This window comes from Benincasa hispida, chromosome 10, assembly GCF_027475165.1.
Source record: "Benincasa hispida cultivar pf3 chromosome 10, pf3_genome.v1.1, whole genome shotgun sequence".
Taxonomy (NCBI): domain Eukaryota; kingdom Viridiplantae; phylum Streptophyta; class Magnoliopsida; order Cucurbitales; family Cucurbitaceae; genus Benincasa; species Benincasa hispida.
Window position 1 is genome coordinate 50,893,258 of NC_143487.1, and position 25,744 is coordinate 50,919,001.

Sequence of the window (25,744 nt, forward strand, 5' to 3'; positions counted from 1 at the left end):
CCTTTCCTTCAACCATAAAACTTTTGGTTGATCTATGGACATTTCTTCATCTAAATTACCATTTAGAAAAGTAGTTTTCACATCCATTTGATGAAGCTCTAAGTCACAATGAGCAATTAAAGCCATAATAACTCCCAATGAATCTTTTTTAGAGGCACGAAAAAAGTCTTTTTATATCCAATATCATCTTTCTGAGTATAACCTTTGGCAATGAATCTAGCCTTATGTCATTCGATATTGCCATTTAAGTAACGTTTAGTCTTAAAGACCTATTTACACCCGACTCTTTTACTTTCTTTAGGCCAATTTTATAAGGCATCTAATCATTTACCAGAATTATCACTTTTAGTGGCTTGTGAAAACAAAACTGGATCATTATCAATAAATAAGTCAAATTCTAACTCATGTAAATAAACCACATAATCATCAGAAATAACTAATCTTCTTTGTTTTACAGATCTTCTTAATTCTATGTCTAATGATTTTTCAATTATAGGTTCATTCATCATAATATCATCACATGGTGTTTGATCATTAATTTGTTCTTCTTGTGGATTGTTCATAGAATCAAAAATTGCAGGAACAACAACTTGAGAAGAAGTTATAGATGATGGAATTTTCACTATAACTTCTTGAATTTGTATTGTACGTGGTTCCAAACTCCCATTTATTTCGTCATCTTGAATGAATCTTGCATTTCAATTTTAACTATTCTCATATTGAGGCTAGGACAATAAAATCTATAGCCTTTTAGTTCTTTTGGATAACCAATGAAGAAACCATTGGTTGTTCTTAAATCCAGTTTCTTTTCGTGTGGATTATAAATTCTTATTTTCGCTTGGCAACCCCAAATATACAGGTGCCTTAAACTAGGTTTCCTTTCTGTCCACAGTTCAAAAGGTGTCTTTGGAACTGACTTACTAGGAACCATGTTTAATAAGTATTGAGCGATTCTTTAAGTATACATCGACAATGATATGGGTAAAGATGAATTAATTAAATACTCCTAACCATGCTCATCAATATATAATTGCTTATTTTTACTGTTGAAAATGTCCTAAAACTCGCAGTTCGTAATGTTTAAATATATTCTATTTTTCAATAAAAGTATTATTGAGGTTGTATTCAATAAAGGTGTTATTGAAATTTCATTTTGTTATAAAATCCAATAAACAAACCCACGACTATATTATGAATACTTAAACTTTATGTAGAGACATAAAAGAGGATCAAGTTTTAGTATATAGTCAAAAAGGTCTATAAGTATATTGATGAGGTTGGACACCTCATCCTGGGGACACTATGGATGCGACCCACTTTATATATTGATACAAACGATGTGATCCCAAAATTGTTCATGTGGAGACATGCGAGTGGACGCATCTTATGCAAAAGACGTTTGCATAAGACCGGACCACGAAATAGTTATTTTTCTTTTAACAACCGTTTACTGTTAAAACTGACTATTTCAAATCGATGACATAAGGTAACTCGATTTTAATCCTGAGCTAACTATGAACGCCTGTTTATCCGAGATTATCTTTTGATCTACATAGGTGAGAGTGGTTCAACATTACCGCTCAATAAGCATCCATTTTGAAGATAAAATCGAATAGATAACTAGGGACATAGTCCTATAAGAAGGAATTCGCTCATACCTATCTTAGGGTTAGCAGATAGGTTGTTCCCTTACGTACTGATTCTTGGACTTGAACAAAGGGGCCCCGCCCTCTCATGACAGAGAGAGATATGGTTTATTAGTTGGACTATAAACCAATTATTCAATATAGAATCAGTGGAGACTTAAGAAGCAAGATGTATTTACAGGGGTAAAATAGTAATTTTGACCTAACTGTAAATATCAACGACCTGTGAAAGATCGACTTACTGATTATGGTTAAATCAAGTAGACAGAAATATATCTACAATGAGGAGAGTGCAACTACTGAGCTATAGTGGTATGTCTCGATAGTTAAAAAATATTGATTAATTCGATTTAAAGAGTTTAGGCAATTAATCTCAAATCGTTGGAGCTCATGATCTATAGGTCCATAAGGTCCTTCTACTAGCTTGTAAAAGATTAAACCTTAGATTAGAATATTGAGTGAATTTGAACGGTTCAAATTCAATTTAGGTTTTGGATAATTATATTCGATATAATTAACGTCTAAATTTATTGAACGTATTTGGAGTGTTCATATATTTAAATAATGATTTAATTATTGATTATATGTATAGGGATTCATTTTGAACTAGGTCTTTTATTAATTTAATATTTGATATTAATTATTATTATTTAATTAATTATTTAAATTAAATCAATTTCAAATTGTAAATTCAATTTCAGAAATTGAGTTTATGTTTAATTTAATTAGATAAAAAATTAAATTAAATAAAATTTGAAAAGTTGATTAAATAGTGGATTTGTCCCAAATTTTTTAGTTTGAGGGGATTTTTCCATAAATTAACATCTAGCCCACTTTGTTAGTGCCTTTTGAAATGTCAATTGACTGATTAACTGAGGCTTGCATGTTTAAGTTGAAAAAATACTTTTGATTTGATTAGAATGAAGGGACATGCAACTGATTTTGAAAGAAAAATTCTGCTGAAATTTTTCTTCTCTAAAACCCTCTCCAAACCACTTAAAATTCCCTTTCAATTAAGAGTTCCACCACTCAATCCAAGGCTGTGATTAGTTGAGAAGACACTTTTGGTGGTCTATTGAAGAGATTGAAGGTTGATTTCGTGGAGCTTGCAAGAACTAAGTGGAAATCTACAAAGGTAGTAAAGCTGAAACCCTATTATTTTAAAACTATGAGTTTGCATGCTTGTTACTTAAACTAATATAATTTAAGTGCTTAATGATTCTGTTAGTTTCCATATATTACATATTTACTCTAACATTTGCAGCACCATTTTGTTGTGGTGTTTTGACATTGTGTATTGAGCACACATGTCATGATTTTCTAGGAAATTTAGCAAATGGACCAAGGTTCTATCCACTCTCATCATATTTTCCATAACATTCACCATCTCTATCAGGCCTTAAGATTTTCACCTTTCTATTTAATTGCCTTTCAATTTCATTGGTAAATACTTTTAAGGCATCTATCACGTGAGACTTTTCATGCAACAAGTAGATATATCCATAACATGAAAAATCGTCAATAAAGGTAATGAAATACTTTTCTCCACCAAATGATGGAACATCAAAAGACCCACAAATATCAGCGTGTATAATTTCAAGGAGCTGTGAGCTTCTTGTGGCTGCTTTATTGACTGTGTGTTTTGTTTGTTTTTCCTTAATAAAGTCCACAAAAGTTTTAAGATTGGTAAAATCCAAATGTTGAATGATTCATTCTTTACTAATCTTTTAATTCTTTCTTTGGATATCTCACCCAAACGCTTATGCCACAGTTTAGTTGATGATTCATTATTTAAACCATAAAGATGAATGATACAACCAGAATCAATCCACCATATATTATAAGGAACTTCAATTAAATTTGATTACAAACATACTAAAATATTATGCTTACCTTTATTTTTAAATCATGTCTTACGTTTCAGACAATCTTTCTGATAATGTCCTGACTTGTTGTAGAAGCGACACTTAACTAGTCCTTCAACATGTGTTATGCACGTGGCATTTTCATTTTTTTAAATGAATGTAGCAAAATTAAAGTAATTGAAAACAAGAGATTCAACAAACTTACTTTTAAATAAAACTATCTTTTTTTAAAACTCAAACTTATATAATTCATATAAATAGTGAAGTTTTTAGCATAACAAATGGTGACAAAAATTTGAACCTCTAACTATAACAAAGATAATACATGGTAATTATGCTATTTTAGGTATTGTAAATAGTATTTTTATCGAAGAAAATTAAAAAGTAAGATATTTGAAAGTTAATGTTTTAATTGAAAAAGTAGAAAATGTAGTAATCATAAAATCGCATTATTATTATTTAAGATTGAGTTCATTAAAAGAAAACTGTTTTCTTAAAAAGATATTATAAATTTAAAGAAGGAAAATGTGAGAATGTTAAAATTTATGTATTTGAAAGCTAATATTTAAAAGTTTAACGTCTTCCATAAAATATTATATTGAAAAAAAGATAGCATGGATTAAAAAAAACTTTAAAACATCTTTGAAGGGATACATGCACTTGAGATTGCTTTCTTCTTTGTATTTTATTGATGTTTAAAATTATTGATGGTAAGATTCAGTCGAGGAAACTCACCTAATTTTTACGTGCCTTCAATGATGAATTTATATTTTAGGAGAGGAAATCACTTGCAAAACAATCAATAGGGTAACACATCGACGTGGTGCTTGCCACAAACATTCTGATACTTAAGTAAGTACTTTGCACAAATATCAACGCAAGTAGTTTCTAGGGTGGAAATGAACTTATCTTTCATGGTGTTGTCATGTTCTATTTGTAGTTGAGTCATAGAGGTCTTCTTTATTCCAATTAGAGAAAGAGATCTATTTCCTTTTCCTATTCTGAAAGAGGAATATGGTATGGGATTGAAATTTTTTTAAAAAAAGGGAAAAATGAGTGAAATTGGTTGCTCGCGATTAGCGAATGACGAAAAAAAAATTGCGACAGACTATATAAATCTCGTGTGTACAGAAGTAGGCACGTCAAACTAGCATGTCAAGTAGGCACGTCAATGAATTCCAGTTATGTATACACAAGGAATAGGTTTGAGTAATATTTTTCATGTTGATTGAAATATGTTTCCAATATTCGTTGAAAGTATTTCGAATCTAGATGAGTATCTTCGTCATTGAGAGAAAGAAATTGAGGCCTTATTTAATTCCCACCACTAGTGAAAAGGGAAATGTAAAATTCATTATCTCTACATTTAAAGAATATAATATGCATTAATATGGTGGAATCGTTTATTGTCGAAAAGAAAGAGAAGTGAAAATTGTGCAATACTCTAATGGAAAGAAATAAAGCTTCTCATGAGAAAGTGTTTTATTCCTAAGACTTTCCACAAATTGCAAGATTTAAAGAAAGGGAGCAAAAGTGTTAACAATTACTGTGAGGAGATGTTATTACTATTAGGGATGGTGCCCTATCTCGTAGTTTGTAATGTATAAACGAAATTAATTCATTTAATAAAATAAGGAGTTATTTTATTTGACATTTAGAATTGTATAACTCAATCCAATAAATAAGATATGAGGTTATTTAATGTAACTTAAACATGTATGTGGTTAACATACGAGTGGATCATGTATAAGTAATAACCTATATGGTCTGTGATATATGGATAAAGTTGGGTGTCTCATCCTTGTGACACTATAGATGCACCCACTTTGTAATTGTTACAACCAATTGTTACAATGGTTGTAAAGTGTTACAAACAATTCGATCCTAATCATTTATGTGGAAACATGTGAGTGGGGGTATATTATACAAAAAGTTTATATAAGACCGAACCGCAAAATGATTGGTCTTTCTTTATAACGTCGTTACTTGAAAAGACTTGCATTTCACTAGGATGACCATAGGTAACTTGACCTTAATCTTAAATAAGTTTTGAGCTTTTGTCTGTGAGGGCAATCTTTTGATTTGTATGGGTGAGAATGGCCAAATTCGCCGACTCAATATGCCTACCATTTTGGAGATTTGTTCGAATAAGGAGTTCGGAATACAACTACATAAGATGGAATTCACTCTTTCCCATCTGAAGGATAAGTAGATGAATTGATCCTTTAAGTACTAATTCCGGGTCTTGAACAATGGGGCGCCTCACCCTCTCACTGGCCAGAGAGGGGTCTAGTTTATAGTTGGACTATAACTAATTATTCATTAGAGAGATCAATGTAATTAGGGGTGTACATAGTCCAGGTTGGGTTGGGTTGAAAGAATTTTATGCATCAACCCAAAAATTTGGGTTGGCTAATAATGAACCATATCAATTTATTTTTGAAGGGTTAACCCAACCCAAAATTTCTGGGTTGGGTCGGGTTGGGTCACCAGTTTTTGTGAGGTCGGATCTACAGAGGGGAAGCGGTGACTCGTGAGGCCGGATCTACGAGAGGGGAGGTCGGATCTACGAGAGGGCAAGGGTTTTCATTCGCAGGGACGAACGCGATAGATGACAGGACGAGGACGACAAGAGGGACCGAGAGCGAGGGCGGGGGCGAGGAAGAGGGTTTTCGTTGGGTTTCTTTGTCGGACTGCAGCGGATGCGAGAGGGCGAGGGGTTTCTTTTTGTTGGGTTTCTTTGTCGGACTGCGGCGGATGTGATCGGCGATCGCGACTCATGAGGGACTGAGGGCGAGGGCGAGAGCGACCGATGGCTTTTCCTTCTTTCCTTCACAAGGGACCGAGGGCGACTGTCGAGGGTGTTTTTTTAATAAATATAGATTATTCCTTATTTGCTGCCACGGCCGGATGCGCAAAGTGAAAGAGCTGCCTTTTTTTTTATTATATATATTCGGGTCAGGTCGGGTCAACTCGACCTTGAAAGTGAATAAACCGAGACGCAGCCCGATTTTTAAATTTTTAATAATTTTTAACCCAATCCAACCCAAAATAAAATATAACCCAACCCAACCCTTACGGTTTGAGTTTGGCAGTCCGGGTTGGTCAGGTTATCGGGTTTTTTAAACACCCCTAAATGTAATTAAGAAGTTAGATGTAACTACAAGGGTAAAATGGTAATTTAACCCAGATGTAGTTATGAGCAATTCATGAAGGTTTGACTTACTGTTGATTGGTTATATCCATGGACATATAAATAAATCTATAGTGCGAAGAGTGAGTTGTCGATCTTTAGAGGGGTGACAGAAAATTCACAAATGTTAGTTAATTAATAAAAAGTTTAATTGATTAATCTCGTATCATTGGAGTTTCTAATCTATATGTCCATTAGGTCCCTTTGCTAGCTCAGTAAGGATGAAACAAGGAATAAATGGTTTTGGAATAATTTTAAATTGATCAAATTATTTAAGGAAAATTTTATATTAATGTGATTACTATAAAGTAATGTATATTGATACATTATAATACATAGTTCATTATGAATATGATTTATGATTAAGACTATGTATAAGAGAGATAAATATTTGAATAAGATTTAAATTAATATAATGTATATTAATGCATTATAGATAAGTATAAATATGATTTATAATTAATAAGAGAGATAAATATTTGAATGAGCTACAAAGTAATGTATATTGGTACATTATATATAGAGTTAATTATAAATATAATTTATAATCGATATTATATAATAAATTAGAGTAATATATTTGAATAAAATTCAAATATTAATTATAGGAATGTGATTCATATAAATACTATAGGTTAGAATTAGTATGAATGAGATTCATATTAAAGCTATAAGTTATGTGAGAGGAAATCATTTGAATATAATTCAAATGAAAATTTGAATATATGATATTTAAATATATTATAATTTAATTATATTAAATGAGATTTAATATAATTAATAAGGATAACTCCCAACGTTAACAGGAAGAGAATTGTAACTCCCGCTCCACATTCCTTCATTTTTCTCACATTGAAGAAACAAAACCTGTAGAAGAAGTGTTTTGTTGGTTCTATAAGAGTTAAAGAAGAACCTCAAAGGAAAAATCTCTCCCAATAATTCTCTGTAATTCCCTTCCCTTTCCCAAAATCAAAGATCCCACAATATCTTTTATTCCTTGTCGGAGAATAGTAAGGAAGCCCTTTTGGTGGTGTTTAATTCGTTGGAGAAGAATTACTATTTGTGTTCGTTTGAGTTTTGGGGAGAAGGTTGGAGTTCATGCGTTTGTGAACTTGAGGAGATCATTACAAGGAGAAGAATTTCTTGAAGATGGTCTTCAAGGGTAAGTTTTGTTTCTCTCGTCTCCCTCTCAGTAGCACATTGTTTATAATATTTATTTTGTTTTTTTCTCTTTATTTTGTTGATTTCAAAAATAAAATCAAATTGCATGACGTTCACACGCTTCTGCGAGGAATTCGATACCTTCAATTACTTGAGGAGGTTAACATATTCGAGGATGAGGAAATTACCATGGAACGATTCTACAAAGAACTTAATGAGAAAATTGTCGATATGCTTGTTAATCGAGAATAAATTCAACCTTGTGAGAATTTGGAAGAAATGACATGTGTTGCCACTATGATAGAAAAGCAACTCTAAAGGAGATCTTCAAGGTACACTAAATCTAAATCTAGTTTCAATGCCGACACATTAGTGGAAGATGTTAGTTTATCTACCATATCTCAACATTTTGATAAGGTGGGAAGTAGCAAAGAGAAACTTAATAATATTGTGTCTATGCATGATCATGATGTTTTTTCTAGTAAGCCATTAGATTGCAAGGACCCACATGACTATAATCATACTACTGTTGTTGAACTACTTATTTCTAAAGAAGCATATGATAGTAGTAGTGCGGTAGAGAAAGTAAATGGTAGTGAATTTGAAACTACTATACTTTGTGATTATATTGTTAGTCAATTAGATCCTAAAGTATCATATGATCTTACTTTTGTACCATTGCTTCCAAGAGCAATAAAACTCGATGTGTGTGGGTTGGAAAACCAAAGGTATGAGACCGAGATAAAAGTAATAAAAATATATGAAGAAAAGTGTGTAAACATAAATGAGAGAGAAAAGCATATGAATAATACTCGATCTATAAAAAAAAAAATGAGAGAAAAGCTAGGAAAGTGAGTTTGGAAAGTTGTGAGGTAAAATCCTTATTGTTTTCAAAACAAAACATTCAAGATCTTTTTAGCCAAAGAGATTGTTTTCTAACAGGTGAGCTTCAATCAAATTTGCTTAATTTTTGTTTTGAGTTTTTGCAGGATGTTATAACATTGACTTTGAAGCAAAGGTCAAAAATTGGTCTTAGTGCTTCTAATGTTCACAAATTGAACGAGGATTAGAAGGACTAATGTTCTTTCTAAAATAGACGGAATCCAAGACAATTTCAATATTTGACATCTCATGACTACAAGATTGCTTTGCAAGGGAGATCATCCAATAAAAGTCTAAGAAGAGTAACATCATTTTCTTCTCATGACTTTAAAACTGCTATACAAGGCTTTGATTTAGGTTCGAGGAAGAATCTTTCAAAGAAGGAGAGGATGATATGAACCGTCTAGGGCATCAAGTTATTATTTATGTTTTATTTAATAATTTTAATGTAATTTTATTACTTTCCAATTTTATCCTTTTTATGTTACATTTTATCCTTTTTGTTCATGTGTTGAGTTGCATGCCAAGAATAGTCAAGTGGGATTGATCATCCTATTTGTGGAGTGTTTGAATCTTGGAGCAAGGAACCTGTTCTTGTTTTAAAATACTTGATCTTAAGGTAATCCATGTCTAACACAATCCTTAGAGTTGAAATCGAGTTGATTTTAGGGTTTTAATAATTGAGAATTAGGGATTTTCATCCCAAATGGTTTCTAATTTCAATTCGCTAGAGTTTTCGTACCATATACACTTAGTTATTATCACAAAAAATGATATCTATTGCAATTACATTTAAGTTTATCTATTATTTACATAAATAGCTTAATGAGCTACTATTTTACACAAAGTCTAGCCTAAATGAATTTTATAGCCCTCCTTGTTCAAACTTTTAAAATAATAATACCAAAAAAGGCATAACAGAAGTTTCTCCAAATCATACTGGTAAAGAAAGTTTCTCCAAAACAGTTTTTTTTAACCCACACAAGTAAAGGAAGTTTCTCCATAAGATCCGAAATCATTCTCCCTCAAACAAAAGAATAACTCCACAAAAAGCTTCAAAGAAAAAAACAATGTATATACATTGCATACACCAAAAGGTATATGTTGAATAGACCGTAACATACTGGAAAATGTAAATATATATTGAATACATTTCTTCGTATATAAGACGATATATTATACAAACTATCTTGTGTTCATGAATTTATCAAATATATCTTAGTTTATTTCTAGAAAATTCAAACATATATTGAATATATTCTTCAATATGTACCAAACAATTTATGTGATGTATATTTTTATTTTTCAGTATATTTGTAAACACACATGCTCACACGAGGTTTATGGAGAAACATATTTCTTGGAGTTGAACTTAGGTTGATCTTTAGCCCAAATCTTAATATTTAATTGGACTAAAATAATTAATTTGATCCAACGGTCATGATGAAAATGCATGATATCATCGGGATTTGTCAATTTATGTTTTCAATTTTAATTTGAGACACATGTCAACTTTTAATTAATCTCAAATTCAATTATTTTGTCATTTCTCATTAATTTGGCAAATGACATGACGATTGGTGATTAATCCAAAATTTCTCATTTAACAACACCAAAAAATAAATCATGATATATGTTATGCATATTTACAACTTTTAGTATATTACCAATATCGACATTTTTAAATATATTTGATGATAATGAAGAAACTGAAATGAAGAAGAAGATGAAGAAACCACGAACGGAGGCACTATATTCTAAAGTTGGAAATAAGATGAGCTACGACGATAATAAAATAAAGAAGATAATCTTCTTCCTTACTTTTAGAAAGTATACCAAATAAAATGGAAAATAAAATCAATTACATTAATATGATTTAACGAAAATTAATGATGGATAAGAGAGAATAAAAATTTGTTTATGTATATTAATACTAAAGTGACTGATGAGAGAGAACGGACCAAAAGAGTTTTTAAAAAAACGTCAAAAAAGAATGTAGCTGAAAATATTGATATTATTAAGAATATTATAATAACAAATAGATATTAATTGCTTAGTATCCCTAAGTCATGTGTCACCCTTTATATTGCCCATGTGCCTTGTAATTATTCATGTTTGGTGTCCATATAAGTCTACGTCCTACTTGCCATAAAATTACACATACATTGGTGAGAATTTCACGTCAAAATTCCACTAACTTACATATTATTCAACTTTATAATTTTAATTATTTTATGTTTTTAGTTATTTTATTTTATATATTTAATATTATTATATTATATTTTGTCCATATCCGTATTCTCGTTGTGCTCCTCAATTTCACAACACGTTATCAGCACGAGCTCCTGTCGTTTTTCCCATTAAAGGTGGGTTCTAAAGGTATGTCGGTTTTTCCCTCTTCGCTATAATTAATAAATCTAATGTTATTTTGCATATTCAATATCTATCAAATTTCTAACATAAGTACAATATTTTATTATAGGACAGCCATGACAAATCTTATAAAATTAGAATTTTTCACCCTTGATATTAAGGATAATAATTATTTATCATGGATATTTGATGTCGAAATTCACTTGATGCTATGAACTTGGGAGAAACAAACTAAAGAAGGAAATACAACATCCAGTCATGACTTTCCTTCGTCATCATATCCACTAGGGATTGAAAATTGAGTATCTTACAATAAAATATCCCCGTATCTTGTGGAAAAAAATTGAAAGAGAGGAATGATCATAAAAAAAGCAATTATTCTTCCTAAAACTCGTTATGGGTGGATGCACTTGAGACTACAAGATTTCAAATCAGTAAGTGATTACAATTTCGCATTATTTAAAATCAATTCAAAATTGTCGTTATGTAGAAAAAAATTACTGATGTTGATATATTAGAGAAGACATTTTCTACATTTCATGTCTCGAATATGCTCATGCAGCAGTAATATCGAGAGAAAGGTTTTAAATAGTATTTTGAATTAATTTCATGTCTTCTCATGGCTGAACAAAATAACGAGTTATTGATGAAAAATCATGAATCTCGACCAACTGGAATGACACCATACCCTGAAGTGAATGCTGTGAATTTTAATAATAATTGTGGTCGCGATCGAGGTCGTGACCATGGCAGAGGAAGTATTATTTTCTTGGGGGTCGTTTTAATCATTCAAATTTAAAAAAAAAAACTAAATAAAATGATGATCACAAAGGAAAAGCTCCACAAGATAAGAGTTCAAAAAATGTTGAAAATAAATGTTTCTGAATGCGGAATGACTAAACATTGGTCACGTACATGTCGTACGTCAAAACACTTAGTTGACCTCTAACAAACCTCCCTGAAGGAAAAAGGAAAAAATGTGGAAGCAAATTTTGCATACCAAGATAATGATATATTTGACCCATCCCATGTGACAAATTCGGATGTGGTGGACTTCTTTGAATCTCCCGAAAAGAAGATTGACACAGTTGGTGGCACATCAAGTGATTCTTTTGAGTTTGAGAATATCTAGACGTAATGTTGTTGTTTTCTTTTATCTATTTTCATGTTTTTTTTAGTAACTTTTTTTATATTTTAAGTGTTGTTTTTCTTATTGTATTTATTTTCTTTTAATGAAGAAATATGGATCATTTTCATATCTTGGGTGATTAAAAAATGAGCAAAGAAGATCTATCTATGGCAGACAGTGCAACTACATACACAATACTTACAAATAAAAAAATATTTTTCCAAATTGACAATGCTGAAAGTAAAAGTAAATACAATATTAGGTTCTGCAAACTTGATCGAAGATTTTCGAAAAACAAATATTATTTTGCCTAGAGGAACAAAATTTACAATTGACAATCCATTGTTCTCTAGTCAATCAAAAAGAAATCTTATAAGTTTTAAAGATATACGTTGCAATGATTATCATATTGAGACTGATAGTAAGAATAATGTGGAATATTTATATATCATATCCATCGCCTCAAATGAAAACGTATATTAGAAAAAATGTCTGCTTATCTTATGGATTGTATTATACTCATATACGAGCAATTGAAACATATGCAACAAGGAACCTGAAGTTCATAAATCCAGACATATTTACAATTTGGTATGACCGATCGGGTCATCCAGGATCTATAATGATGAGAAGAATTATTGAGAATTCAAATGGACATCCATTGAAGAGCCAGAAGATTCTCCAGGCTAATGAATTATCATATGATGCTTGCTCTCAAGAAAAATTGATAATTAGACCATCACTTCACCTATATTTTTAGAACGAATTCTGGTGATATATGTAGGCCTATTAACCCACCAAGTGGATTGTTTAGATATGTTATAATATTAATAGATGCATCCAGTAGATGGTCACACGTGTGCTTATTATCAAGTTGAAATATTGCATTTGCAAGATTACTTGCTCAAATAATTAAGTTAAGAGCACAATTTACATCCCAACCTTTTGATAATTATTGTATGTCAATTGCGATAAGTGTTGAACATCCTGTTACTCATGTTCATACAAAAAATGGTTTAGCATAATCATTTATAAAATGTTTGCAATTAATTGCAAGATGATTACTTATGAGAGCTAAGCTTCCTTCATCTATATGGGGACATACTATTTTGCATGCAACGTCACTTGTACGCATTAGGTCAGTAGCTTATCATAAGTACTCGCTATTACAATAGCTTATGGTCATGAGCCAAATATTTTCCATCTAAGAATTTTTTTTGTGTGCAATATATGTTCCAATTGCTCTACCACAACGCATTAAGATGGGTCCTCAAAGGAGGTTAGGGATATATGTTGGATATGATTCCCCATCAATTATTAAATATCTTGAACACCTGATGGATGATGTATTTACTACACAATTTGCTGATTATCATTTTAATGAGACAAATTTTCCAACATTAGGGGCGAGAAATTAAGAAGTTGGAAAAAGAAATTACATGAAATGCATCGTTATTGTCTCATTTAGATCCTCGTACAGATCAATGTGAACTTGAAGTTCACAAAATAATTCATTTGCAAAATATAACAAATCAATTACCAGATGCATTTATAGATGCAAAGAAAGTAACTAGGTCACATATACCAGTTGCAGATGTTCCATCGAAAATTGATATCTCAACGCAACAAGTTGTCACTAATGAGTCTGGAACACGCCAGAAGCATGGTAGACCAGTGGGTTCCAAAGATAAAAATAATCGAACATGAAAAATAATTAATAGTGAAAAAGATTTGGTTGAGGATGTAAATACCCATGAAGAAATCCTTAACATGACTAGTGAGGAAAGTGAAATACCTAAAGACAATAATAATGAAATTTCAATAAATTATGTCATGTTAGGAAAAAGATGGAATCGTACTAATGTAATTATTGACAACACTTTTGGGTATAATATTGCTCTTGATATTATATCTGAAAATGAGGGTCCTGAACCAAAATCTGTTGAAGAATGTCGACATAGAAAAGATTGGCTTCAGTGGAAAGAAGCAATTGAGGCAGAATTAAATTCACTTTTAAAACATTAGGTTTTTGGACTAGTAATTTGAATACCAAAAGTTGTAAAACCTGTGGGATAGAAATGGGTATTTGTAAGGAAAATAAATGAAAATAATGAGGTCACAAGATATAAAGCAAGACTAGTTGCATAAGGTTTTTCACAAAGACCTGGTATTGATTATGAGAAGACATATTCTCTGGATGTAATTACATTAAGATATTTAATTGGCTTGACTGTGTTAAAAGTCTGGATATGCATCTTATGGATATAGTCACAACATATTTATATGGATTTCTTGATAATGATATTTATATGCGAATCCTATAAGGATTTAAGGTACTTGAAACATATACATCAAATTCCTGGGAATAGTATTCAATAAAATTATAGAGATCACTATATGGATTGAAACAATCAGGATAGATGTAGTACAATCGCTTGAGTGAATATTTATTGAAAAAAAGATATCAAAATAATCCAATATGTCCATGTGTTTTTATAAGAAATCACAATCAGGATTTGTTATTATAACTGTATATGTTGATGACTTGAATATAATTGGAACTCTTGGAGAGCTTTCAAAGGTAATAGAATATCTTAAGAAAGAATTTGAGATGAAAAATCTCAGAAAAATAAAATTTTGCCTTGATTTGCAAATTGAGCATTTAGTAGATGGAATATTTATTCATCAGTCAACTTATATAGGAAAAATTTTGAAAAGATTTTATATGGACAAAGCACATCCATTAAATATTCCAATGGAAGTTCATTCATTGGATATAAAGAAAGATATATTTCAACTACGAGAAGATAATAAAGAACTTCTTGGTCCTGAAGTACCATATCTTAGTGCAATTGGTGAACTTATGTATTTTGCTAATAATACAAGATCGACCAGATATTGCATTTTCAGTAAATTTATTAGCTAAATATAGTTCATCTCCTACAAAAAGACATTGTAACGAAATTAAGCATATACTCCATTATATCCAAGGAACAATCGATATGGGTTTGTTTTATTCAAATAAATCAAATTTTGATCTAATGGGTTATGCAGATTTTGGATATTTATCTGATCCACACAAAGCTAGATGTCAAACAGGTTATTTGTTCACATGTGGAAGAATTGCTATATCATGACGATCGGTGAAACAGACTATAACGGCCACTTCCTCAAATTATGCTGAAATTCTTACAATTCATGAGGCTAGTCGAGAATGTGTATGGCTAAGGTCAATGACGCAGCACATTCGTGAAACGTGTGGCTTGTCTTCTAATAAAAACCTTCTAACAATATTATACGAAGATAACACAACTTGCATAGCCCAAATTAAATGATGATATATTAAAGGAGATAGAACAAAGCATATTTCACCGAAGCTTTTTTACACTCATGATCTTGAAGAAAATGGTGACATCATTGTACAACAAATTTGTTTGAAAGATAACCCGACAGACTTATTTACAAAGGCATTACCAACTGCAACTTTTGAAAAATTGGTGTACAATATTGGAATGTGGCGACTCAGAGATCTTAAGTGATGTTTTTGTGAAGGGAGTAAATATATTGTATTTTTTTAGAGTATGTATTATATGAAATATGTACTCTTTTCTCTTCGCTAGGTTTTTTTCCATTGGATTTTTCCTAGTAAGGTTTTAACGAGGCATGTTATATATATATATGAGTATCTAAGGGGGAGTATTATGAATATTATAATAATAAGTAGATGCCTTAGTGTCCCAAAGTCATGTGTCACCCTTCATGTTGTCCATGTGCCTTGTAATTATTTATGCTTGGTGTCTATGTAAGTCCATATCCTACTTGTCACTTTACCTATAACTAGTGACATTTGGTGGATCTTAAAATTTACATACATTGGTAAAAATTCTACTTCAAAATTCCACTAATTTACATATTATCCAATTTTACGTTTTTAGTTATTTTATTTTATTTTATATTTTTTATATTTAATATTATTATATAAATATATTACTGTATTATATTTTCTCCATAACCATGTTCTCGTTGTGTTCCTCAATTCACAACATATATGAAAAATTTTCTAAATCTTAGGATATTTATGAAATATATTAGCTGTGAAGCTAATAGACTAAAAAAATCTTTTAAATAAGTTAAAACATTTATTATAATTAAATTATATTCACATAAGCAACATTTAGTATAATTTGTTTCTAGATCCACTAATAAAATGACCCATTATCTGGCGTCGAAAATGCAATCAGTCATTATCTGGCGTCGACAATGCAATCCACTAATAAAATAACATTAATATGGTTAACGATGATTTGAATTTTTGTAGCCCATTGGGCATTTATTCTTATTTTTCGTAATCCATAAAATTTTTTACGATATATCGAAAATATCATAAATTCCCTTTATACAACATCGAACTCATAAAAATATCGACATGTCAACACAAATTTTAATACCATGAACACAACGCATAGAATAAGAAAAAAGATTAAAGACACTACAAGAATTTTGGCCTTTAATGTCGGTTGGAAAAAGTGAAACTAGAGATACAATGTCGATTTGGAAGACAGGCTTTAATGTTGGTTTAAAACCGACATTAAAGGTTTGATTTATTATTTCTTTTTCTTACTTTAATGAAAAAGCCCTAATTTTTCTATTCTCATTCTCACGGTGCCAAACCATTTCATTTCTCTCTTACCCCAAGCCTTGGTCACGCGAAAGGTTGTTCGTCGTCCAAGTTTGGCTGTGCAAATCAGGTTGCCGGTCGTCCGTCTCTGGTTGTCCGCCTTCCGTTCATGGTCGTTCGTTCATGGTACCATCCGTCCGTGGTCGTCCAGCTGTGGTGCCGTCCATCCGTGGTATGTTTTTAGCAGAAGCATGTTATTTTTTATATTCATAAACCATCTGAAGATCATCCACTGCAGGTGGTGTTCATCCGCTACTGCTGTCGCTCGGTCATGTCGTCTGCCACCGTTGCCACTGAGATCGTCAAGGTGTTGTCGATTGAAACGTAAGTTTAGTCTTAGGTTTCTTTTTTTTTTCCTCTTTTAATTTAAAAAACTGGGTTACAAATCTTTTTCATGTCATTCGTTGAACAAGCTGTAGCAAATCTTTTTCATGTCATTCGTTGAACAAGCTGCAGCCATCGAGTACACCTTATTGTCGTCGATCATTGTAAGTTATAGATCTTTATTTATTTATTTATTTTATTTTGACATTGTTGCATTTGTTATCTTTTTATAGGTGTTCCATTCAGATTTGGATTGAATGGTTCAAAATCACTGTCATTAATTTATAAATTTGGATTCAAATTAATTTTCCCCCACAAAGAAAACCAATTTCCATTCAGATTTGGATTGAATGGTTCAAAATCACTGTCATTATGAAAAGAGAATACACACAACCAAAAGAAAAAGTTGATGCAACTTTAATAAGACTGTTTCAGAGGAGGAGATCGTAGACAGGTCCAATCCATTGAAACAAACACCATTTTCCAAAAGACAACATCCTTGGCTCATTCCACAGCCAGTTTCAAGCTATTACCCATTAGCCTGTAACACATGTGAGTCAGAGTAAAGTTTAACCTTAATTCAACAACTACTTGAAGCTAAATTGGTAATGTAACAAGATAATATCCAAGATCAAAGATGATAATCACTAAAACTGGCTTTGAGATAACCAAAGCTTCCTACAGCTATCATTTCATTCAAGGTGGATTTTATGAACAAAATGTAAAGAGTAAGCCAGCTACTCATTCAAATTATTAACAAAATGAAGTTGTATGTAATAGTGATTTTGATCATTTTTTTTCTATGTTAAGTGTGATTCTTGCTTTTTAAAATGCCTTTCAATATTGCCTCTTGAGGTTTGAAATATATGTGTGCATACATATTCAAGCTGACTGGAAATAATGTTATAACATTGTCATTGCGTCATCTTTCATGTTTATGCTGAAAGCCTGTACTAATTTGAGCCATTGCAAGTCTTATGGTAACGTCTCAACTTATGATTATCTGGGTTGCAACCTCACTGAACTCTACTGAGTGTTTTGTCCTACAATCCGGCTCTTCTGTTTTCTCTTGGCATGGAAACCAAAGTACATTCGAGCAACAACAATTAGCTGGCAAAAGTTGCAGAGTTTCTAAGGGTAAGGTCTCAAACATTTTATCCATTTGTATCTATATATATATATATGAATGGATACAATCTTCCGTTGCATGTGTTACGCTTACGCCCAAACCTTTATTGTTTGTGATCCTTTGAACAACAGTGGTCAGACAAAGATGCCTATAACCAGATACTACTGAAGCTGGAGGGTCTGTTCAAGAAGAATTATGAAGGTTTCCATACTTACTAAGTGGAGAGTGACAATAAACTCATAATGTTTGTAAAATCATAATCTTTGTATTACTTGTAATTTATGTTTTCAAGGCCTGAATTATTGTACGCCTTTTAAATTATAATTCTATAGCAGAATTTGAGGATTAAATGTAATAGATTTACAATCCATACATGAATAATATGTCATAGCCATAGCATTTGATGATGATGTGTCATGTTATACTTTTTTACCAAAAAAATGGATTTGGCAAGAGAACTTTAAAAAACAGACAATAATTGATAAAACGGACAGATTTGGGATTCAATGTCGGTTAAGAATTAAAAAAAAGGCTTTAATGTCGGTTGCAATCGACATTAAAGACCTTCAATGTCGGTTGCAATCGACATTAAAGACCTTCAATATCGGTTGCAACCGATATTAAAGACCTTCAATGTCGGTTGTAGCCGACATTAAAGACCTTCAATGTCGGCTGCATTTAATGTCGGTTGCAATCGACATTAAAGGCTGTGTTATTGGTGTTATTGAAGCCCTTTAATGTCGGTTTAAAACCGACATTAAAGGGATTTAATAACACTATCTTTAATGTCAGTTGCCAACCGACATTAAAGTCCGAATTTCTTCTAGTGAGAGCTTATAGAGTAGGAGACAACGTCATAGAGAATGATCTTTAGGGAATGTGTTATATCATTTTGTGTCGTCTTGCGATACCAACTCATGGACAACAAAATTATAATGTCGGACTAACAAGAAGAAACATCATATTATCCATACGTAATATTGAGATTATAATTATATGTGAGAAAATTAATAGAGAATGTTGATTGTGACAATAATAATGATGGAGCTAGGTAGGACTAGCCCCTTTTGAAATGAGATGGTGCAGGTCGAAGCCAAGCTCGACCGCCAATGATGTCTTTGGTGAAGAGTTTTGCAGCTTCATCCGTCGACAGGCTTCGTGACCATGCCACTCTTTTGGCTCTATTTGCTCCTGGCCCATAGCATTTGTATTCTCCATACAACACTGTTCTGTATATATGAATGGTTTCACACAAATCTTAGTTTGCAAATTACAATTAATTTTACCACCTTGTAGGGTTTTTGGTAAAATATCAACAACGACCGGATAACGAATTTAATTGCATCTAAAAATACAAGAAATTAAATGATAGGCTCTAAATACTATTAAAAAAAAGAAAAAGAAAGCCCTACTATATTTCTTTGTTTTCCAATCATTTGAACTAGGAAACACTTTTAAGCTTAGTATGTTACAAATTTCAGAGAAATTATGCACGACTGTAATAATATTCGACATCAGCAGTTTCTTTTGGTCATAATTTTTCTCTAGTTTTAGAGTTTTGCATCTAAAATTTTATGTTTAATACTTTTAAAAAAAGAAAATTCTCCTATATTTTTTGCCCACACAAGTTTACTTTGGTATTTATAACACATGTTGAATCATATAAATTTTGGAAGTTTCTATTTAGTTCCTAACTATTATTTGAGTTATTGATTTCTTACGATTTAAAAAGTTTCAACGCGTGAATTGAGTTTTTACGACTGTTTTTTTTCCTTCCTCTCTAAATATGCTGTTGTTCATGTGTCATGAAATATCTATTTTGTTGTAATTAATTTTGATGTTTGTATTTCGAGTTTAGTGAGTTCTATAGAATTAGTTTCAATTTAGTCTATTATATAGTTTTAAGTTTTAACTCTAATTTGATCTCGGTAAAAATATGTAAAAAGAAGTGATTAAAAAAGACTATTTAGAGATAAGAATATGTGAACTTAAACTTAACCACATGAATTAAATTATCGAAACTTTTAAAATTATAAGAAAAAGATTAAAACTAAATTCAAATGGTAGAGACTAAATTAAAACTTTTTTTTAATTCAATAATTGCGGGATAGAGAATTGAACCTTTCATCTCTAGAACCAAGCTCACTTTAATACTAAATTGTAACTTTCAAAAATGATATAGACTAAACTGAAACTAACAAATAAAACTAAACCTCGAGAATTTAATTAATAATCTTATCTAATGGGAATAAATAATGTTAGGGTGTATATATTACCTTTGCTTGCTTTGATCTCCCCAATCATTCCAGCCCTGTGGTTCAACAACATTGGACATGTAGGTGTAACCAAACACAACCTTAGAGCAATCCCCCCATGGCCGTCCAAGAAAAGTGGAACCACTTCCTGTAATTTTTCCTCCCAAGAACACAAACCCAGTGTTCTCCTCCGTCGTGTTCCGGTGTTGCGCCGTCATCGCCCCACCTCTATCCGACGTCGAGTGCAAATGACACCTCTATACAATTGAACATAAGACCAAAAAGACCAAAAATAGATGTTTTGAAATTATATTTCTAAAAAGAGAGAAAAAAGTGCATGAATCAATATAGTTCACGTTCAAAGTACACTTATATCAAAACCAACGATTTATAATAAAAACCTGGTTTGGTTGAAGAGTTTTCTAGATGGACATTGATACAGACATGCAAAACCTATGACACTTCTTTCTCATACAAAGGTTTCATTTTCCCTTCCAAGAGTGTAGGTTTTCTCTTCTTCCCTCTTCTTCTATTTTTTATTTTATATATAATTTCATTTTGAATATTATTAATTAATTAATTAATATTAATTTAATAAATTAATATAATTATTTATTTTAATAAATCAATAATAATCTATTAAATTGTTTACTTAATTTATTTTGATAAATAAAAATTTATTAAATTAATGTAATTACTTATTTACGTAAATCATTGACTAATTAGCTAACAATATCTTAAAATTTAGTAAAAAATTCATTTTTCAATAAATATAATTGGTTACTTAATTGTAATTTTATAATCCAACAATTATTTATTGAGATTAATTTTAATTTCATCCTTCATAATCAACATATGATCATTAATTTAAAACATTTGATCTAATATTTCTTATTAACTTTCATTCTTAACCTATCATATTTGGTTCTCTTTTCTTAGATTAATTTTTGTATATTGTTTATTAAAATGAAGTTATTCATGTTATCTAAGCAAAATAAGTTGATACAAATAAAATTTATAATTAATAAATATGAACACTACTTTAACTAAAATTAAATAATTGATTGTAATAAATAAATAATCATATACTTATTTAATTCACTTTTATCAATAAAAATATATTAAATTAATGTAGTTAAATATATTTATGTACAAATACTAATTAATTAATTTTAGTATTAGTTTCAAATAAAAACAATTGATTCACTAATAGTTATTTTAACTTAGTATGTGTATTCATTTTTTTAATAATGCTTGTAATTAATTATCTAATTAAAATGATTCTTTCATTATTAATTGATTAATCTATTAAAAATAATATGAGGTTATCCTAATTAGTTTCCTACAATATACAAATATAATTTATTACCTTCTCATATACAATCAAATATGAATGTACAACCAAACACAAATAAAAAAAAAAAAAAAAAAAAAAGTTTTTTAAAAACAATATATTAGTTTTAATTAATTAGTTTTCACAACTTAGCTTTAAATTTTGAGAAAGGACTCTAAAATATATAGTTATCTAAATTATTAAAAAAACCAGAGATAGAAATTATGTTTTACAATTTCATTTTTTTAAAAAATCAAATAATTATTAAAGGAGATGAAAAAACCTCGTAGAGAGAAGCGGCATTTCCGCAGATGAAATCGGTGGCTCCTTCAATGTAACAATTCTTGAAGTAATGTCTTCCGGCGTCATCCAGAAGGGTATCTTGAAAGGATATGATCCGGCAGCCATAGAAGGCGGCTCTGTCTGCAGAGACCCTTAGCGCCACCGCAATGCCGGTGGTGCCGAAGGTGTTTTGGATGGTCAGAAAACGGCCGATGAAGTCGGAGGCAAAGACGGAGACGACCGGAGATTGAAGTAAATCAGTTCCTTGGTTCCATGTGATTATGGTGTCGGAGGCCTTGCTGCCGCTTATTGTTATGAATGGCTTCTCCTCCGGTACCACTATTTTCTCTCTGTTCAATTTCATTACCAAAAATGAAGTGCGTTAAAAAAAACCTAAATCACCCGAAAAAATCACAACTACATTTTAGTTTAGTTATCAACCTATTTAGATTAGATTTTGTTTTAGTTATCAACCTATTTAGATTAGATTTAGTTCAAATAAATGAAAATTTTATAGACAAAATTAGTTTATGTATGGGTCTAAAATAACCTAAATGGGCTCAAATTTATTATTAATTTAAAAAATATATATTTTTTAACTTATTTATTTCCCAACAGCTAAATATAATTTTGTAGCAACTGGGAAAGAAAATTTTTATTAGATTGAGTTGTTAAGGTTAATCCAATATATGAAAATAATTCAATAAAATTTTACATAGTAATATTTTACTTATTTTCTAAAACAAAAATTAAATAAATAATTTGAGTAACCCGAACCAACCCACTCAAAAAATGTTTCATGAACGGGTTGGGTTAGCTTCATTATTTAATAAGAGTTATTTAAGTTGAAGAAACTTATAACCCAAATAATTAGATTAAATCTAAAAAGTGTTTCAACTCAGTTCACGAACATCCTTACAAAAAATTTCTTTTATCATTATTTTTAATTAAATTATCACTAATTTTTTTTTTTATTTTTAGAAAAGAGAAATACCAAAAATCATTCTGACTATATATTAATTTAGGGTTAAGGCCGGTTTGAAAATAGCTCAACTCATTTAAGTTTAAAGTTAAGTTAGAGGTTCGAATCTCCTAATCCTACATGTTATTGAAACTAAGAAAAAAATCAGAGAGAAAATAGAGACGTAGATTTTTCGAGTTCATGAGACAACCATATTATAGCAGTCAAAATCTCTAATTCTTTTTATAATATTGAAGTAGAGACAATTACAACCCTTCAATTTTGAATTTGATCCAACACCTCTTCAATTTGTTACATCATTACAGTTAAATCCTTGAGTACATTGTAAAATACACAAGCAACCTATGAACTACATGATTGTTAAAATCAAAATTTTTTGAACCATTGGTGATTACCATTTAACTCAAATAAAATCAAAATCACCCAGGAAGAAAGAAGAAGGAAGAGGGACCAAGAATGTTTAAAATATGTTTTATTTTTAAAAAATTAAAAGAATACTTTTCAATTAAAAAAAAATTGTCAACTTCCATTAGCTACGGTAGCAAAAACCCTAAGAAAAAGAGATCAAATTTCAAAAGTTAAAAGTGCACCATTTTATTTTTTGTTTTTTGATTTTTGGAAATTAAGTCGAGATATTTCCCATTCGTACAATAATTTGCATTACAATTCTTGAACTTTTAGTCAAATTTCAAAAATAAAAATAAATTTTAAAAAGCTACTTTTTTAAATTTTCAAATTTTGACTTAATCTTTTAAATTATTGGTAAAAATGGATAACAAAAGAAGAAATTAGGAGATGGAAATAGTACCTATAGGCTTAATTTTCAAAAAAACTAAAAACAAAAAACGAAATGGTTACCAAACGGGGCTTAAAATGTGGAGTTTGAAAACTCATAAAACAAACTACTATTAACTCAAAACTTAAGAGACCAAAAGTGTAATTTTTCTTATCATTAGTTTTTTTTTTTTTTTTTAAATACCCTCTCTTTTAATGTTTATTTAACAAAACCTCCTACCCTTAAAATCATAGAAAAAAGTTTGTATCAATTGAACTATGTTCGTGTTGGTTAACTTATACTATGTTAAAGAGTTTGATAATCGTATTAGTCGTCGACTAGTACATAACAAAAATTTAAAATTGGAAATCAAACAAATGATTTAATTTTACGAACCTGTAAGTTCCAGGCTTAACCCAAATGAAAACGAGTTCATTGTTATGAGATGGAACAGAATCAATTGCTTCTTGAATCTTTTTAAAATCTCCATTTCCTGATTGATCCACTCTTATCAGCCTTGCACTTGTCATATCTGTAGGAGCCATTCCAATATATTGGAAGATTTTTCAAAATAATTTCCCCTTCCACCACAAATATAATGATCATAAGAGATATGCACATATTTATAGTTTGTGTAGCTTGGTTTAGAGGCTAAATGCCCATGTGTGCCCATGTGAGGGAATTTCCTTATTCATCTCCATGGGGTTGCAATGAATAAAAGTTTCCCCAAATATATATATATATATATATAAAGGTTAAATTATAAGAAATATCGTTCAAAACTACTCATATCCCTTCAAAAGATATGCAATAATATTACTCATAAACTTATATAACTATTTCAAAAAATTCCTTAGAGTAGAAGTAGTCGAAATTGTTTAGGTCATCGTCATTCAAACGGTTTTATATTTTATGGTATGAAAGTTTGAGAGGTAATACTGCAATTTTTGTGATAGTATAAGGGTATTTTTTAAACAAGTAAAATTCAAAAAGGATTTTTTTTTTTTTTAATAATTTTGTGTAAATAGTATGTGCTAACTCATGATGACTTTGTTTAGTAACAATTTGATTTTTTATTTTTGTAAGCTTATAAATACAACTTATACTTATCAAATGCAAACAATTAATACAAGTTTACTTCCACATAAATTAAGTGCAATTAATTGATTACGATGTCAATTGATAACATTTAACTTTTGTTTGATAATAATTTTGGTTTTGATTTTTAAAAATTAAACTTATAACAACATAGTTGTACATATGGAAGTGTATAAACAATACAAGTTTCCTCCCATATAAAATAAGTGTAATTAATTATGGTCTTCGCTAATAACATTTCTGATTGATAACAGTCTTGTTTGTTAGTTTTATGTTTTTGAAATTATATTTTTGTTTCTTCTCCAATTTCTTATTATGATTTTCAATGTTTAAATTCTTTGTCAAATCCAAATCTAAAAACATGTTTTATTTTTATTTTAAAAAGTACTTATTTTTTTAGTTTTCAAACTGATTTAGTTTTTAAAAATATTGATAGAAAGTGAATAACAAAATCTAAAACTCTATTTAGTAACCATTTTCTTTTTAAAAATTAAATCTATAAATGTTTTTTCCATCACTAAATTTCTTGTTTTGTTGTTATTTAAGTTTCTATCGATATTTTTAAAAACTAAGTCAATTTTTAATTTTGCACTAAGAATTTAAAAAAAAAACAAATAGTTTTTTTTAAATCTTTTTTTT

At 30.2% G+C, this 25,744-nt stretch overlaps 1 protein-coding gene across 1 annotated transcript; it reads right to left on the reverse strand.

Annotated features, from left to right (window-relative positions):
* Positions 1–19,249: 19,249 nt before the first annotated feature.
* On the reverse strand, positions 19,250–24,690 carry PE11 (pectinesterase 11). Its single transcript, XM_039046694.2, has 4 exons — positions 24,404–24,690; positions 22,252–22,600; positions 20,657–20,892; positions 19,250–19,609 (listed from the first exon to the last, which is right to left on the reverse strand). Exons 1-4 carry the CDS (start codon positions 24,550–24,552, stop codon positions 19,438–19,440), a joined length of 906 nt encoding a protein of 301 aa, XP_038902622.1. The 5' UTR covers positions 24,553–24,690; the 3' UTR covers positions 19,250–19,437.
* Positions 24,691–25,744: the final 1,054 nt, after the last annotated feature.